General features: G+C 44.1%; 1 protein-coding gene across 4 annotated transcripts in view; it reads left to right on the top strand.

Moving 5' to 3' along the window:
• The window catches only part of tfap2d (transcription factor AP-2 delta (activating enhancer binding protein 2 delta)), a 105313-nt gene that overhangs the window by 62242 nt on the left and 24942 nt on the right, over nt 1–18129 (top strand). For all 4 annotated transcript variants that reach the window (XM_038799478.1, XM_038799477.1, XM_038799479.1 and 1 more), the window contains one exon: nt 8866–8984. In XM_038799478.1, the coding sequence (XP_038655406.1) occupies nt 8866–8984 (119 nt within the window). The remainder of the gene's footprint in view (nt 1–8865; nt 8985–18129) is intronic.

Raw genomic sequence — 18129 nt, 5'->3', positions numbered from 1 at the left:
GGGCATGGGCTTAGTTAGAGTGTTCTTTCAGAGGATTGGTGCAGACTCAATGGGCTGAATAGCCTTCTTCTGCATTGACAGGATTCTATGACTTGCTGTGAGTGAACTGCCTGTCATGCTTTCCCACTCTAACAACAGTAACAAAGCTTCAAAAGTAATGTATTTGTTGTGAAATAATTTTGGGTGCTTCAAGGATATACATGGTGCTTCCCGCCTTATAATTAGGGACAGATATGTAATGGAGGCTCATGCTCGATAGGAATTGGACTGAAACGGACAAAATTAATTTCGCATCAGATCCTTGTTACCAGCAGGCAGAAGAGACTTCATCAGATTAGTCTGGGCTAAATGTATATGTTCACAGAGTTGAAAGCCAGGCCACCTCTATCCGGTGATCTTTTTATTCAAAATTCAGCATTAATATCAGCATTAATGAAGAGAAGCTCTGGCATCTACTTTTTGAGTTGGACATATTATTTTCACACAACTTAAACCTGTACATGCATGAATTTATTTACCAGAGCATGGGAAGTGGCTAATGCTTAAAGGGGACTGTTACAGAGCATCATTTTGTGTACAGAATGTTCTTACAAGCCTTTGTCCTATGTTATTACTTCTTTGGTGTCTGTAGAGATGTTTGAGCATGTGTGAGCTTTGGCAAGTTTTTCAGTCTGCAACAGGACCTGTAATCACAACTTTTTACTAGTGCTCATGTTTTCATAGTTATTACTGTTGCTATTGTTCTGCTGAGTTACTGTTATTTTCAAATTTTGTTATTTATTTATTTACATAAAGAAGTTCCTTTGAAACAACACATTTGACCGCCTCCTTTGTGGTCTCAAGTTACCACATCTTTTTGGCGACGAGGAGAAAACGGCAAGAAAATAAGGCAAAGTGTGCGATGTTCAGCATGACAACACAACGCTGCATTGAAAGAGTAGCTAATGTTCATTGTGGGTTTATTCATCAAAATTTCAAGTTAGCAGCGCTATGTCTATGTTCGGGGCAGTTGGTGAGTTTGATGAGAGAAGCGAGGACTGGGCTGAATTTGTAGAGAGATTGCATCATTTCCTTTCAGCAAATGGAAACAGGTTGAGGCTAAACAGCGTTTGATTCTCCTGAGCGTGTGTGGAACAGTGACTTATATGTTATTGAGGAATCTGGCCATGACATGGAAGCCAGGGGAGATTACATTTTTAAAAATTTGTTCATGGGACGTGGGCATCGCAGGCTGTGCCAGCATTTATTGCCAATCCCTAATTGCCCGTGAGGGGGCAGTTAAGTGTCAACCACATTGTTGTGGGTCTGGGGTTATATGTAGGCCAGACCAGGTAAGGACGGCAGATTTCCTTCTCTAAAAGACATTAGTGAACCACATGCATTTTTCGACAATGGTTTGCGGTCACCATTAGACTTTTTTTTAAATTCCAGATGTTTATTGAATTCAAATTTCACCATCTGCAGTGGCGGGATTTGAACCTGCGTCCCAGAGCACTACTCTGGGTCTCTGGTTTACTAGTCCAGTGACAATACCACTACGCCATCGCCTCCCACATTTGCATATTTAGTTGCTCTGGTCCAGAATTACCATAACCCTGAGCCCTTGGTGATTTTCAAAGATTATAATTTCAGAGACATTTTCGAAAAGCAGGACAATCGCTAACTAATCTTGTGGCAGAATTACACCAGTTTTCAGAACACTGTGATGATATGCTCAGCGGCAGGCTGGTCTGCAACATTAACCAGGACAGAGTTCAGCATTGGTTGTTGGGTGAAACCGCACTGACTTTTAAGAAACGCTGGAAATTCCGCAGACCATGAAAATGGCTCCCAGGAATGCTAACGATATTTAGAAGGCTGATGTTAGTGCCTGGGCTGGAGTGCTGAATCAAATGAAGAAAGATGTTGCAAACAAAATGGTGAAAGCAGTGGAGTATTTTAGGTGTGGTAGGCTGCACTATGTGAATTAATGCAAATCTGGGAATGCTGTTTTTCTTCAGTGCAACAAGAAGGGGCATTTAACAAAGAAATGCAGGAGTGAAAAGTGCAAGGCTGAGCATGAAAATTTCAAGGTGCCTCAATCAGTTATGCAGTATTTGGACAGGTAAGAGCAGGCGGTGGAGCAAGATTAAGGCATGTTTAATGTGAATGAGGCACGAGGAGAGTCACTTTTACTACAGAGATGGTCAATGGGAACCAAATCAAATCCACATCCGTAAGTAGTGAAGAGACTTACAAGTTGACCTGGGACTCGAACCAGCCCTCCCTCCGGCAGAGATTAATCTTCGGGTGTACATCGGAGAGTCCATACCTATGCTCCGGGCTTTGGAAATCTTTATTGCCTATAATGGTAAAAAAGCAAGGGCACACCTCCTTATGGTGAAAGGAAGAGCCTGAGTTTGCTCGGCCAGGGCTGGCTCAGCAAACTGCCATTGAAGTGGGGTGAAATCAAGCACACAGCGGTGATCTAGGATGTTGTCAAGAAGTATCCGGATCTGTTCAAGGACGGACTGGGTATATTGTGTGGTCCTACTGTGAAGCTGTATGTCAATCCTCAAGTTACTCATTGCTTTTTCAAGCCCAGGACAGAGATGGAGAGGGAAAGTGAAGGAGGAATTGGAACAACTGCAAAGGCTTGGAACCATTGAGCCTGTCCTGTTTTCTCATTGAGAAGCTCCAATCATTCCTGACCTTAAAAGTGATGGTACGGTACCCATATGTGATAACTACAATCTCACCATTTTACAAGTTTTACAAGTTTTACCAGGTTTACAAGTTAGTTGCTTATTACCTAGGGCGAAAGATTAGTTTGCAGGAGGCAAGCATTTTCAAAATTAGACATGAGTCAGGCCAATCAACAAGTCTTGCTAGAGGAAGATTCGAAGCAGTATATGACCATCAACATGCATGAAGGGTTGTTCAATATAACCGTTTTTGGTATATCCTCCAGTTCAGTGATCTTTCAAAGGATGATGGACAACCTGTTGCAAGACGTTCCTTCATGTTTCAGTCTACTTGGATGACATCTTAATTACAGGGAAGACTGAGGAGGAGCATGTCAGCAATCTGGACCAAGTTTTAAAAAGGTTTTCAGAGGCGGGACTGCATCTGAAGAGGAGCAAGTACATTTTTCAGGTACGAGTGTAGAGTATCCAGGCCACAGAATCACTGCACAGGGCTTATCTCCTGTGAAGAGGAAAATTTGGGCCATTAAGGAAGCTCTGTGGCCAGGAATGTGACGGAGCTCTGGTCATTTTTGGGCTTGGTAAAGTATTATGGAAAGTTTTTGTCAGAGCTGTCAACAGTGTTGGCTCCATTTGTACTTACTTCTGCACAAAGACACCAAATGCAAGTGGGAGTCCACACTGAAGAAGACTATCAATTGCTGCAATTGACTAATCTCCTTTTCCATTTTGATCCAGACAGGGAACTTATCCTGTCGTGTCATGCTTCACCCTGTGGTTTGAGGCTCCTACTTTCTCATTTAATTGAGAAAGCATGCAAATAACCCATCGGTTTTAATCTAGGATGCTAACAAAGGCCGAAAAGGGATATTTATAGTTTGACAAAGAGATTCTAGCTATTGTTTCTGCGGTGAAAGGACTCCATCAGTACTTGTATGGTCGTTCGTTCACCATATGTACCAACCACAAACTGTTGACGAGTCTTTTCAGTGAATCAAAATGTATTCCTTCCATGGCCTCAGCAAAAATACAGTGCTGAGCACACACATTGTTGGCTTATCAGTGCAGCATCATGTACAGAGCAGGGGAAGATAACGTAAATGTGAATGCATTGTGTTATCTCCCTTCACCGGATTTGCCATCCAAGATATTGTACAAGATATTATGAGACAATTTTCTTACTCGAGAGACGTGAACATTCTCCAGTAAGTCCGAAGTAGATTAAACAGTGGACGGATAGAGATCTTATTCTGTCACAGGTAAAAAGATTTCTGATGCAAGGTTAGCCAACTATCATAGAAGATGATGAGTTGAAACCTTATGTGAAGTGTGGAATGAGTTAAGTGTGCAGGTTGGATGCATACTGTGGGGATAAAAAGTGGTCATTCCACTCCCTGGTCATTTGCAAGGCATGGATGAAATTTGAGGCTCATCCAGTTACATCTAGAATGAAAAGTCTAGCCAGGTCATATGTTTATTGGCCTAAGATAGGTCTGTACTTGGAGAACAAGATGAAATCCTTAAATCCTTCTCGGCATGTCAGGTATCCCAGAAGATGGCACCACTAGCACCACTTCATCCTTGGGAGTTGCCTAATTGGCTGAGGTCCAGACTGCATGTGGACTTTGCAGGACCTTTCATGAACCATGTTTTGGTTGTTATAGATGTGCATTCAAATAGTTGGAAGCATATATCATGAGTAATATTACAACTCCTATGACAATGGAGAAACTGTGTCAAAGTTTTGTACCTCATGGTCTACCAGATTCACTTGTTTTGGATAATGGAACCACATTTACAAGTGAATTATTTTAAGAATTCATGCAAAAGAATAAGAGACGCCATGTGCGATCTGCACTGTTTTATCTGGTTATGAATGGTTTTCCCCAGCGAGCTGGAGGGATTGAAGAGATTGCCACATTACATTTTGAGTATAAAGCTCTTAAGATTCCTATTCCAGTATCATACCACACCACAATCCACAACTGGACTCTCTCCAGTGGAATTGTTGTTAGGTAGAAAGCTGAAGTCTCATCTGGATCTGCTTCATTCATGCCTCAGATCAAAAGTGAGCAGGAGACAAGAGAAGCAGCAGGAGGTAAAGGACTTTTACGCCAAAGAGAGGCAGTTCAAACTGGAAGGTCAGGTTCACATTGGGAATTTTGGTAGTGACCAGACGTGGTGACCGGGAATAATTTTAAACCAAAATGGCCCAGTATCTTGGGTCATGTGACTGCAACACGGAAGAGGTCTTCGGAGACACTGAGACCATATTTGTTTACGCTGTGGCACAGAGTCTGGAAAAGTTTCAGAGTCAAACCTTACGGACAATGTCTCAGACACCACTATCACCATTTCTGGGTATGTCCTGTCTCACTGGCAAGACAGATCCAGAAGAGGTGGCAGCACAGTGTATATGGACGGAGTGAGTTGCCCTGGGAGTCCTCAACATCGACTCTGGATCCCATGAAATCTCATGGCTTCAGGTATGGGCAAGGAAATTTCCTGCTGATTACCACGAACCGGCTGCCATCAGCTTATGAATCAGTACTCCTCCATGTTGAACACCACTTGGAGGAAGCACTGAGGGTGGAAAGGCCACAGAATACTCTGGGTGCAGGGACATCAATGTCCATCACCAAGATTGGCTCGGTAATACCAACACAGACCGAGCTCGGTAAGGTAAGGTAAAGTCGCCATAGTCCCAGATGGCCATAGGCTGCTTTCCCCTTTGAGGGCGGCAGCTGACTGATGGTGATTTAACCTGTGAATCATGACACCACAGGTGAGGGGCAAGGTTCATGACCGACATGGGAATTGAACCCGCGCTGCTGGCCTTGCTCTGCATCACAATCCAGCTGTCTAGCTAACTAAGCTAAAGCGCCTCCCAATACAGACCAAGTTGTCTGGGTCCTAAAGGATATAGCTGCTAGACTGGGACTGCAGCAGGTTGTGAGGGAACCAAAAAGACGGAAAATCATACTTGACTTCATCCTCACCAACCTGCCTGCTGCAGATGCATCTGTCCATGACAGTATCGATAGAAGTGACCACGCTCTTGTGGTGACAGTCACATCTTCAGATTGAGAATGCCCTCCATCATGTTGTGTGGCACTACCATCATGCGAAATGGGATAGACTTTGAACAGATCTAGCAACTCAAGACTGAGCATCGATAAGACACTTTGGCCCACCAACAGCAGCAGAATTGTATTCAACCACAATCTGCAACCTCTTGGCCTGGCATACCCCCATTCTACCATTACCACCAAGCCAGGGGATCAATCAAACAGCAAGAAATAGACATAGCTAAAAACTTCCACAATAAAAGCATCAGATCTAAGCTCTGCAGTCATGCCATATCCAGCCATGAATAGTGATGGACAATTAAACAACTCACTGGAGGAGGAAGCTTCTCAAATATCCCCATCCTCAATGATGGAGGAGCCCAACTCATCTGTGTAAAAGACAAGATTGAAGCATTTGCAACAATCTTCAGCCAGAGGTGCTAAGTGGATGATCCATCTTGGTGTGTTCTGGAAGTCCCCATCATCACTAATGTCAGTCTTCAGCCAATATGATTCACTCCATGTACTATCAAGAAATGGTTGAAGGCACTGGATCCTGCAAAGACTATGGGACCTGACAATATTCCAGCAATAGCACTGAAGACTTGTGCTCCAAAACTTGCTGCACCTCTAGCCAAGCTGATCCAGTACAGCTACAACACTGGCATCAACCCAGCAATGTGGAAAATTGCCCAAGTATGTCCTGTACACAAGAAACAGGACAAATCCAACCCAGCCAATTACTGCACTATCCATTATCAGCAAAGTGATGAAAGCAGTCATCAGCAATGCTATTACTTACTCAGCAATAGCCTGCTTACGGACGCTCAGTTTGGGTTCCACCAGGGTCACTCAGCTCCTGACCATATTACAGCCTTTGTTCAAACATGGAAATAAGAGCCGGACTTCAAAGGTGAGGTGAGAGTGTCTGCCATTGACATCAAGGCAGCATTTGACTGAGTATGGCATCAAGGAGCCTTAGCTAAACTGGAATCAATAAGAATCAGGGGGAAATCTCTCCAGTGGTTGGAATCATATCTGACACAAAGGAAGATGGTTGTGGTGGTTGGAGGTCAATCATTTCAGCTCCAGAGCATCACTACATGAGTTCCTCAGGATAGTGTCTGAGGCCCAATCATCTTCAGCTGCTTCATCAATGACCTGCCTTCCATCATAAGGTCAGAAGTGGGATGTTTGAGAATGACTACACAATGTTCAGCACCATTCACGACTCATCAGATAATCAAGCAGTCCTTGTCCAAATGCAGCAAGACCTGGACAATATCCAGGCTTAGGCTGACAAGTGGCAAATTACTTCCACGCCACACAAGTGTCAGGCAATGACCATCTCCTACAATAGAGGATCTAACCATCGCCCCTTGACATTTAATGGCATTACCATCGCTGAATCCCCCACAATCAACATCCTGGGGGTTACCATTGATCAGAAGCTGAACTGGACTAACCACATTAATACTAGAGCAGGCCAAAGGCTCGGACCCTTACAGTGAGTAACTCACCTCCTGAGTCCCCAAAGCCTGTACACCATCTACAAGTCACATGTCAATAGTGTAATGGAATACTCACCATTTGCCTGGATGAGTGGAGCTCCGATAACACTCAAGATGCTTGACACCATCTGCAAGCATCTCGCTTGATTGCTCCCCCTTCCACAAACATTCAGTGTCTCCATCACCGACGAGCAGTGGCAACTGTATGTGCCATCTCTAAGATGCACTGCAGGAACTTGCCAAGGTTCCTTAGGCAGCACCTTCTAAACCCACAACCACTACCATCTAGATGGACAAGAGCTGCAGAAATCTGGGAACCCCACCACCTGGAGGTTCCCCTCCAAGTCACTCACCACCCTGACTTGGAAATATATCGCCGTTCCTTCACTGTCGCGGGGGCAAAATCCTGGAACACCTTTCCTTACAACCCTGCGGGTGCAGTTGCACCTCATGGACTGCAGCGGTTCAAGAAGGCAACTCACCAACACGTTCTGAAGGACAACTAGGGCAATAAATGCTGGCCTAACCTGCGACGCCCACATGCTGTAAATTAATTTTAAAAATTGTTACCGATAACATGATGTGGAGATGCTGCCGTTGGACTGGGGAGGGCACAGTAAGAAGTCTTGTGTTGTCCAACCTGGTATTGTAAGACTTCTTACTGTACAGATAACATGGCAGAGGTAATGCTGCTATTGCTATTCACCAGGAAGTGGTTCCTGGGTTTCCATGTTTGCCAGTTGATTCTGCTGGGGGAATGGAAGAGGAACATTCATGTTCAGATTTCCAATCTACCTCTTCACCTACAATCCCAGATCAACCATTACAAGATTCACTGCTGGTATTGCATAGGTTGCTATGCAATCGCAAAGCTCTTGACAGACTTCCGTATAGTTAAGACGTTACTTTTGTCATATTTCTGTTGTGATGGGGGATTGGAATTTTAGGGGAGAAGTGTTACAGAGTCTCAGTTTGAGTACAGTGTTCTTATAAGCCTTTTTCCTGTGTAATTGTTTCCCTTGCATCTGTCGTGGGTTTTGAGCAAGTGTGGGCTTTGGCGGGTTGTTCAGTCTTCAAGAGGGTGACCCATAAGCAAGATATGTTTTTACTAATGCTCCTGTTCTCATAGTTATTATCGTACTACTGCTCTGCTGAGTTACTGTTATTGTCAAACTTTATTGTGCATTTCTGTGTATAAAGAAGTTCTTTCTTTTAAACAATTCATTTGACTACCTTCTTTGCGACTAAAGTTACCACAGGGCCATTTTAACTTTTGCCGGTGGTGAACCACAGGTGGTAATAGATTGGTTCCCTGTCATACAAACCACCTGATTTTCATTTCCATTGACTCAAAGATCAGGCAGGGCATATAAAGGGCAACCAAAATGCTTCTGCCTGCTTTCCATCAACACCAAATATTAAAATCAGCTCCTAATCCTTTATTTTACTGTTAGGTCAGGCAGGGAAAAATTGGCTAGTTGAACATTGTAAGGCATAACTTGCCTCATTGTTGAAGGATCAGTGTATCTGTCTTGGTGAGCTTCACTCAGTGGTACTGGTTTTCATTGTGAATGACACGCTAAATAATATTACTATCTACAGAGCAAAATCTAAGAATGGGGGGCGGTGTTTACGAGAGAAGTTGGACCGATTGGGACTGAACTTACCGGCTGGCAGACGGAAAGCAGCCAACGTCACCTTGCTAACCTCACTCGTTGAAGGTAAGGCCAACATTCAGCAAGAATCTGTGCCATTGAATTATTCATGCCAAATGTAAGTTATATTTTACTTTTTGTGGGTTTATTAAAGCGTAGTTCAGATGAAATTGGAATGGACAAAATTCATGACATATTTCAGTGGAACTCAGGAAACACCCCAATATGTCACAAGTTGTAAAGTTATAAGTGTACTTTTAAAACTTAACTTCAGCAGTTAAAAATTTAAATTACTGGAATCATTCTTTATATACCATCTAGTGCATGGTTACAAATAGTAATGGTAAATTCATCTTTTCAAATACAATTTGAGAGAAGTACAATCAGTAACACTAGAGACTGATCATAGGAAAAATAGCTTAAATTTTTTTAGTCTGTGATGGCTTCCTGATCTGCTCCCTTCATGAATCATCCAACCCATACATTTTACTCATTCTTCTGGAGATGGCAGAAATATTAAATAATTTTTCTGCTTCAATATTCTTAGGGGAGGGAACACCTCTTGTGGTTATCTAATAAAGTTAAAGATTGGAAAAAGAAACACATAAGTGCACAAAGATGGTTGGCAGGTCAGAAATTTGGGCAGAATATTAAAGAAAAGCAAAGGATGGCTAGAAGATTAATAAGGAGGGAAAACATTAGCGTATGAAGAAGCTAGCTAGAAATATGAAAACTGTTTTCGAATGGTATTTAAAAAGAAAAGTCAACAAATTGAGCATTGACCTGATAGAAAGTGAATCGAAGATGACCTAATAATGGAAATAAGGAGATGGCAGGCGTATTCAGCAGGTATTTTGCATTGGTCTTCACTGTGGAGGATGAAAGCAACATCCTATAAATAGGTGTAAATATGGAATTGGAAGGGAGGGAGTAGCTCGGGTAATCACCAGGGCAGTGGTACTTTGTAAATTGTTGGAACTGGGCTTGACAAGTGCTCAGGTTCTGATGGATTTCATCCTAGGGTTTAAAAGAGATAACTGGTATGAGAGTTGATGTGGTGGTTTCAAATTTTCCCAAATTTCCTAGATTTGGGGAAGGTTTCATTAGATTGGAAAATAGCAATTATAACTCCTTTTATTCAAAAAGAAGGGAGACAGACAGCATTAAACCATAGGCAGGGAGATAGACAGCATAAAACTATAGGCAATGTACTTAACATCTGTCAAAGAAAAAATGTTAGACGCTATTATTAAAGGTTTAGTAGCTGGGCACTTAGATAAAATCAAGGTAATCAGCCAGAGTCAACAGGCGGGATTCTCTCAACGGGCGGCTATGTGCTGACGCCGGAGTAAAAACGGGAGTGTAAAAATGGCCAGCATTAATTGCCCATCCCTAATTGTCCTTGAAGTTGCTGATAGTGGCGTGCTGCTTCTTACACTGGTACAGTCCATGTACTGTAGGTACACCCACAGAGCTGTCAGGGAGGGAGTTCAATAATTTCAACCAAGGGAAAGTGAAGGAGTGGCCATATATTTCTAAGTCAGGATGTGTGTGGCTTGGAGGGGAACGCCAAGGTGTTGGTGTTCCCCTGTATCTGCTGTCCCTGTCCTTCTAGCAGTCATGGGTTTAATCACGAAGGACTCTAGGTGAGTTCCTGCAGTAGATGGTAAACACTGCTGTCACTGTACGTAGGTGGTGGAGTGTATGTTTTTGGATGGAGTGTCAGTCAAGAAGGCTGCATTTTCCTGAATGGTGTCGAGCTTCTTGAATTGTTGGTGCTACACTCATTCAGGCAAGTGGACAATATTCCATCACACTCCTCACTTGCGCCAGATTGTAGCTTTTGTGAGTTACTCATGGTAGGATTCCCAGCCTCTGACCTGCTTTTGCAGCCATCGTATTTACATGGCTAGTCCAGTTCAGTTTCTGGTTAATGGAAACCCCCAAGATATTGGTAGTTGTGCTTCAGCAATGGTAATGCCATTGAAAATCAATGGAAGAGGGTTAGATTCCCTCTTATAGGAAATTGGAATTGCCTGGCATTTGCCCAAGCCTGGATCTTGTACACGTTTTGCTGCATTTGGACATAGACTGTATCTCAGGAGTCGTGAATGATGCTGAACATTGAACAATCATCAGCGAACATACCCACTTCTGACTTATGATGGAAGGAAGGTTATTAAGGAAGCAGCTGAAGGTGGTTGGGCCTTGGAGACTACCATGAGGAACTTCCGCAATGAAGTCCTTGAACTAAGATTATTGACCTCCAATAACCAAAACCTTTGAGCTAGGTATGACTATAACCAGCGGAAAGTTTCCCCCTGATTCTCATTGACTCCAGTTTGGTAGGGTTCCTTGATACCGTACTCAGTCAAATGCTGCCTTGATGTCAAAGGCAGTTACTCTTACCTCACGTCACTTCACCATCTATGGACAGAGTTTACTCTGATGACACAAAATAAAGTAAATGCATCGTAAAAAATGTTATGTGTCATTGGTGCCTTGGCAACCCTAAATGAAGGGACATCTGTATATCTCTGGCATCAGGGCTTAAAATTGAAAGAACACCAGTTTTGCTCTGCAAATAATTCTTGATATCACTGGGGCCCACTTATATTGTGAGAAGTTACCCTTTCTCCCTGCCCACTTGTAAAGGATGGCAACTATTAACCACCTGAGATATTTAAAAACACTGATGCCAAAAACAATGGGGTTGAATCAAGAACACAAAAGAATGGCAGAGATATTACCTTGCTACACTTCTTCTGGTGGAGTAGAAATGGACTGCAGTGGTTCAAGAAGAAGCTTCAGACGACCTTCTCAAGGGCAATTAGGGATGGGCAATAAATACTAGCTGAGCCAGTGATGCCCAGATTCTGTGAAAGAATTACTAAAGAATAACTGAAGGAAAACACAAAATTTAGTCCAGTTAATTACAATATGGAATATTAGTCCAGTAATAGTATACTAATTGTCTCAAAGCAGAGAATGTTAAAACTCGCAAGAATAAAAGTAAAACAGGTTACCATAGGCTACTTTCCCCTTTGAGGGGGAGATCTAATTTAACCTGAGGATCACCACACCTCAGGCAAGGGTCAAGTTTGAGAAAGCAAGGCCTTCATGAATAAACCCAGCCAGTATGGGAATTGAACCCGCACTGTTGGCATTGCTCTGCATTATGAATCAGCTGTCCAGCCAACTGCGCTAAACCGGCCCCCAGTTGAAGTAGCAAATTAATGTTTACTAGTAGTATTAACCAAAGAAAATCATTTTAAAAAATCATGTCAACTTGTCTTGCAATGTTTGAGATATTTTCAGTGTCTTGGAGGATTTTGAAATTAGTGAACGAATTGAGTTATTGACAACACAACTGGTTAATGTGGTGGGAGAGTTAGTTTACCAGTAATTAGCTTTGATAGACTCAGTAGACTTTTCCCACTTGACTGTGCTTTGGAAGACAATAGAAATTTCAGAAAAGTGAAATATATGCTCAAAATCACCTGAGATTTTCGGTTGCATCGAGGTCACTGAACAATCCCCTGCTTTACACTGAAAACAATGATTTTGTGATTAATCAACGATGGCATAATTGAGTTAAGTCAAGCAAAAAGCATTTGCTTTTACAGACACAATGATCTTTCACCAATAAAAAATACATTTAGTCCTGTCTCTACTTACTGAAAAGAAGAGGCTGTTGATTGACATCATCAACGTGTCCAAATCTGACATTGCTCTGCCCTGTTTGATCTCGGAAGGCAAGCTGGGGCACTTTTGATTAATACTTCAAAGAAAGATTTGCTGGAAATGGCAGATAATGTAAGTTTCTGATGCATGATGGAAGGATGGATCAGGATTGTGTCATTCAACTTCTTGCTTCAAATCCAATTCACACTGGCAGGATGAGAGCTTTCTTTCTCAATCGGCTAAAAAGATCTGCTAGAAGATGAATTGGGGCACTTTCTCGGGAAATATGGATCGTTGACAACAAAAGTATCTCCCATTGATTTTATTTCTGGTAATTCTTGGGCGGAATTCTCCCCTACCCGGTAGGGTGGGGGGTCCCGGCTTATTGGAGCGGCGTCAACCACTCCAGCGTCGGGCCTCCCCAAGGAATTCTCCGCACCTTTAGGGGCCAAGCCCTCACATTGAGCCGGAATGGTTTCCGCTCCGCCGTCTGGCGTGAAAGGACTTTGGCGCCACGCTAGCGGGCCGAAAGGACTTCCGCTCCGCCACGGGCCGAAAGGACTTCGCTGGTTGCATAAGTCCGCGCATGCGCCGGAGAGTCAGCGGCTGCTGAAGTCAACCTGGCGCATGTGCAGAGGAGGGGGTCTCTTCCACATCCGCCATGGTGAAGACCATGGCGAAGGCGGAAGAAAAAGAGTGCCCCCACGGCACAGGCCTGCCCGCCGATCGGTGGGCCCCGATCGCGGGGCAGGCCACCGTGGGGGCACCCCCTGGGGTCAGATCCCCCCCCCCCCAGGACCCCAGCGCACACCCGCGCCGCCAATCCCGCCAGTACCAGAGGTGGTTCACTCCACGCCGGCGGGAGAGGATTGTCAGCGGCGGGACTTCGACCCATCACGGGCTGGAGAATCGCCGCGAGGTACCCACTGACCAACGGGGCTTGATTCCTATACCCGACGATTCTCGGGTGGCGAAGAATTCGGTACACGGCGGGGGCTGGATTGACACTGGCCCCGGGCCATTCTCCAAACCGGTGGGGTGCCGGAGAATCCCGCCCCTTAAGTTTCCTTTGGCTTCAAGGACCTCTGGGCTTCCTCCTTCCTGTATTTGTCTGTAGACAGAATGACAAGTGCACGAGCTCCAATATGAAAGTAAGAAAGGGGGTGGGATTATCCGCTTGCCGATGCCAATTTCGTAATCGGCTGAGAATCTCTTTTCACAACCGAATCGGGGTGGCGCCTTTTTTCAGATGCTTCGCCCCCTCCAAAACGGCGTCATTGGGGAGTATGGCGTACGCCGTTGGGGCGGCCTCAGTTTATTATCTGAAGGCCCTCCCCGATTCTCTGCTCTCGATGGGCCGAGTTCATGACGGTGCTGTTCAATTGTGCTCTCAGTTTTCGTGAACCTGGCATGGCGGCTGTGACCACAGTCGGGGGGGAGCCGTGCTGCTGGCCGTGGTGGGGGGGGGGGGTGCGTGGGCTTCAGCAAGGGCTGGGGGGACTGGTAGGTGGTGGTCGGGGGGTGGCGAGGCAATGCCTAGCAGGTCAGGTCCATGCGCGGCTGGCGCCATGTTGTATGGCGCGACCGCTGCAGGTCGTCGCCTTGCGTTTGCGCGGCCACGGATCCGGCAATTCTCAGGCTGTTTATTTTGTGAAGGCCTTGTGTTTTACATGGCATGGCTGCCAGCCACTCACTGGTCAGAGGGTTGGTGCTGGGGCCTCGCCCATTTTTTCAGCTTAGAACTAGATATTTCCTCCGGACATAGCCTCAAAATCAGAGAATCCAACCCATGGTATCAGAAATAGGTTTATTGTTGTGATAGTGATATAAAAAGAAGATGAATTTTAGCTATTTTAAATTTAAATTTGGTTCAAAAACCTCAAGGGGTGATTTTAACTTTGCTGCTCTCTGAAACAAAGTGGACAAGTAGTTAAAATAGCCAGGAGGAATCATTGGCAGAATTCTCACAGATTCCCATTTTTAATATGTGTTACAGCCACTAATGTGGTCCTAATTTCAATATAAAGGTGATGCTATTGGGACTGGATTGCTATTTTATCTATTGGGCCGAGTAGGGACGGGATTGTGGTTTTGTTGCCATGTCGAAATAAAAGGACCCTGTTGCTTCACATTGCATTCCCCTGTCCTTCCACTGGTCAGTTGCTACTTCCAACCAGTTTTGGATGGGAAACCGTCTGGCATGTGCAGATGAGAACCAAGAGTTAAAATCTTGACACGCAAAGGTCTAAATGCTTTCTCCCAGTCTCTGCCCTTTCAATTTAATTCTGCTCCTCTTCACTTTTCCCTTCTTCCCAAATCAGATTTTCTCCCATAATATTTCTAATCTACATTTTTAAAAATTGTTTGTTGTTAAGTACCTTATATTTCTTTAAGTTTAAATAAATCTCTTATCTGTTTCTCAGCTTTCTGCATTCTATTTTGGATCCAGTCTTGATCAATACCAATTTACATCGTCCCTGGATTAATTAAAAATTGGCTCCAAAGGTTGATTCTAAGCCAGTCGAGGGACTAAATACTGTAGTTTGACTTGGTCTCAACCTTCGGGCAACAGGATTAAACCATTTTGCTAAAAGTGTGCTGACATTCAGACATTTACATCAGGCAGTATAACTGGCAGGATAATATATCAATAGTAAAGGCAGCTGAGTATTACCAAACTAATCTTATTGCACTTTAGAGCTGTTTTTAGTTTTTTTTAATTTCAGGACCACTATAAAGGGAGGTATAATTGTTGACTCATTAAACTGCCGAGGCAGTCTTGTGGCGCAGTGGGTAACGTCCATGCCTCTGAGACATTAGCTCCTGGTCTGTGTCCTGTCCTCGAACTTGATGTCCAAGGAAGGTGTATTCATAACGCAGACAATCAGGTTGAGCGTTTAAACCTGTAAATTCTTCCAAAAATGCCAAAGGCTGGCAATAAGAGAGGGAGGGAGTCCTGATCAGTTACGCCTGTCGGGAGTGGTGCCCCTCAGGCTCTCAGCCCTTGGTAACAGACTAGCAATCTGTTCCGGGAATTACTAGCTATGGAAACAGATGAAAGTCTGTTTTAGTGCATCACTAGATGTGGAAAGAAAATTGGGACTTGGATAGTACTGCCGGTTTCATATCATTCTCTGGTCAGGAAAGTGAACTGTGTCCACGTATACTCCCATTCATGCCTAGACCTTCACAGCCAGGGTTGGACATTTGAGTGATGCTGAATAATTTTAACATCTACAGGGCAAAATGTCAAAATTGGCAGCAGTTTGAAAAAGCTGAAAATATTGATGTGTCTGGTGGTCGGCAAGACCCCAGGGGGATAGGCGGTGTGTCTGTCATTTACATATGTAAAATAATCATTAGCTTCTGCTTTAACCCAGGATCTTGACTTTAATTCTGTGTGCATGGGTTTCCCAATCTTCATGGAACTCACTAGGGAACACCAAGTGAGAGACCAGAGGGATTTGAGGGGGCGGGGGGGATGAGCAATTGACAGTAAAGCAATGCTCTAAACCCTGAAATCTGACGTCTGCTTCCTTCTTTAAGTTGAAGCGTTTTTAAAATAGGACTTGTATTGAGCATATGCTTTCACTGCCTTGGAGATGATTTCCAATACTTTGGAGGTCAGATCCACCATGAAGCTTGGAGTTTTTTGCTTCTGGACCTCCCAGCTCTAAGCTAGTGCATGGGAGAAACTTTATGCATCTGTGCCTTAGAATCATGGAATCTGTACAGTGCAGAAGGAGGCCATTTGGCCCATCGAGTCTGCATCAACCCTATGAAAGTGCACTTTGCCTCGGCCCGATCCCCCGCCCTATCCCCATAACCCTACCTAACCTTTGGACACTAAGGAGTAATTTTAGCATGGCCAATTCACCTAATCTGCACATATTTGACAGCTTGGTGGCACTATTTTAAAAACCAGAGCACCAAGAGGAAACCCGCACAGACATGGGAAGCATGTGGAAACACTACACTGGCAGCCACCCAAGGTCAGAATTGAACTCCAGGTCCCTGGCTCTGTGAGGCAGCAATGCTAACCACAGTGCCACCAAGCCTTATATTCACATTAGACTTCAGATGTGTATCAAAAGGAGCAACACCTGCAGGAGCAACAGCTGACTTCTGCCAAACCACCCACAGGACACTGAAACTAAGCACGGAGCTCCAGCTGGCAAGAGGCAATACCCCCACCACTGGGCTCACAGAGGATTCTTTTTCCATACATGATTGAGCATCAGACTTCCCTGTCAGATGGCTGCTAATATTTACAGTTTCCTGGAAGATGACTTTCTGCCAAGTGGACCAAACAGACAGGTCTTTCCAGTGGCAGTCAAGGTCACCGCAGCTCTGAATTTCTCTGCTTCCTTCCAGGAACCTGCTGGTGCTATTTGTGAAATCTCATAATGTGCTACCCACAAGTGATCTCAAAGGAAAGGATGCCAATGTTGCCAAGGCGTGTACTTGTATTTTTTGCGTTGGCTGCATTCTCACCAATCTAGGGAGTCAGATTGCCTACTTGGAGCCCCCATATCACCCAAGGAGTCTTCATCAACTGAAAGGATTCCACTCCATTAATGTTCAGCTCATCTCCAACCACCAATATATTATCAGGCATGTGTGCCCAAGGTTACCTGGGAACTGCCAAGGTGTACTCACCCTGCACCAGTCTTGTTGTGCAGAAATATTCATACCTCGAAACCGAGACACTGGATGGCTCATTGGAGAGAAGAGCTACCTTCTGAAGATGATGACACCTGTGAGGAGCCCAAAAGCTGACACCCAGGAATGATAAAACAGAAGACCCATGAGCACCAGATTTGTAATTAAGTTGTAAACTTTCCCTGCCCTGATCAGGCCACCAAAGACACTGTATCCAGGAGCAAGGGAGGATGCTTCTGCTGCTGACTGTAATGATATGTATAATCTAAGGACAGTACAGGGTTAACAAGATGATGTTCATGTATAACAACACTAGATGGCATCACTGAGTAGTCTTATAAAAGGTTGCGTCTCCAGGCATTCTGGGAGAAACTGTTGGAGAAGTTGATGTAGAAGGATAGTGTGACATTGAGTTAGAGTGCAGATTATATATTAGAGAGATAATTAATTACTGTATCATAGATTCAATACTATTATTTTGTTAACTGTTACCCAGTAGAGTGTGCGAGCCAATTTAAGTAGTGTAAAATAAACTAGTTTGGATCTAAACATATAGCTTTATGTTCTTTGTCAACACTACAACTTTGGTTATCTTGGAGAACAATACAAGGAACATAACATGCTACCAGTAGTGGACAGTCATATCACTAACCTCCTCAGCCACCTAATGCAATCCCTGTCTGTGCTCTGAAGGTGACACAGTCCCTCTGTGGGCCTCCCTAGCCTACAGCATTATATCCAGAGAAACATTGCTGAAGCGTGGCACTGTCTTACCGTATTACATTTCTGTCAATGTAGTTCATGGGTCTCTCAAAACCATCTACAGTACTTCAGTTCTGACCCTTGGAGGGTGCCTTTAACTATT

This window comes from Scyliorhinus canicula, chromosome 6, assembly GCF_902713615.1.
Source record: "Scyliorhinus canicula chromosome 6, sScyCan1.1, whole genome shotgun sequence".
Taxonomy (NCBI): domain Eukaryota; kingdom Metazoa; phylum Chordata; class Chondrichthyes; order Carcharhiniformes; family Scyliorhinidae; genus Scyliorhinus; species Scyliorhinus canicula.
This window is presented reverse-complemented; position numbering and strand designations above follow the sequence as displayed.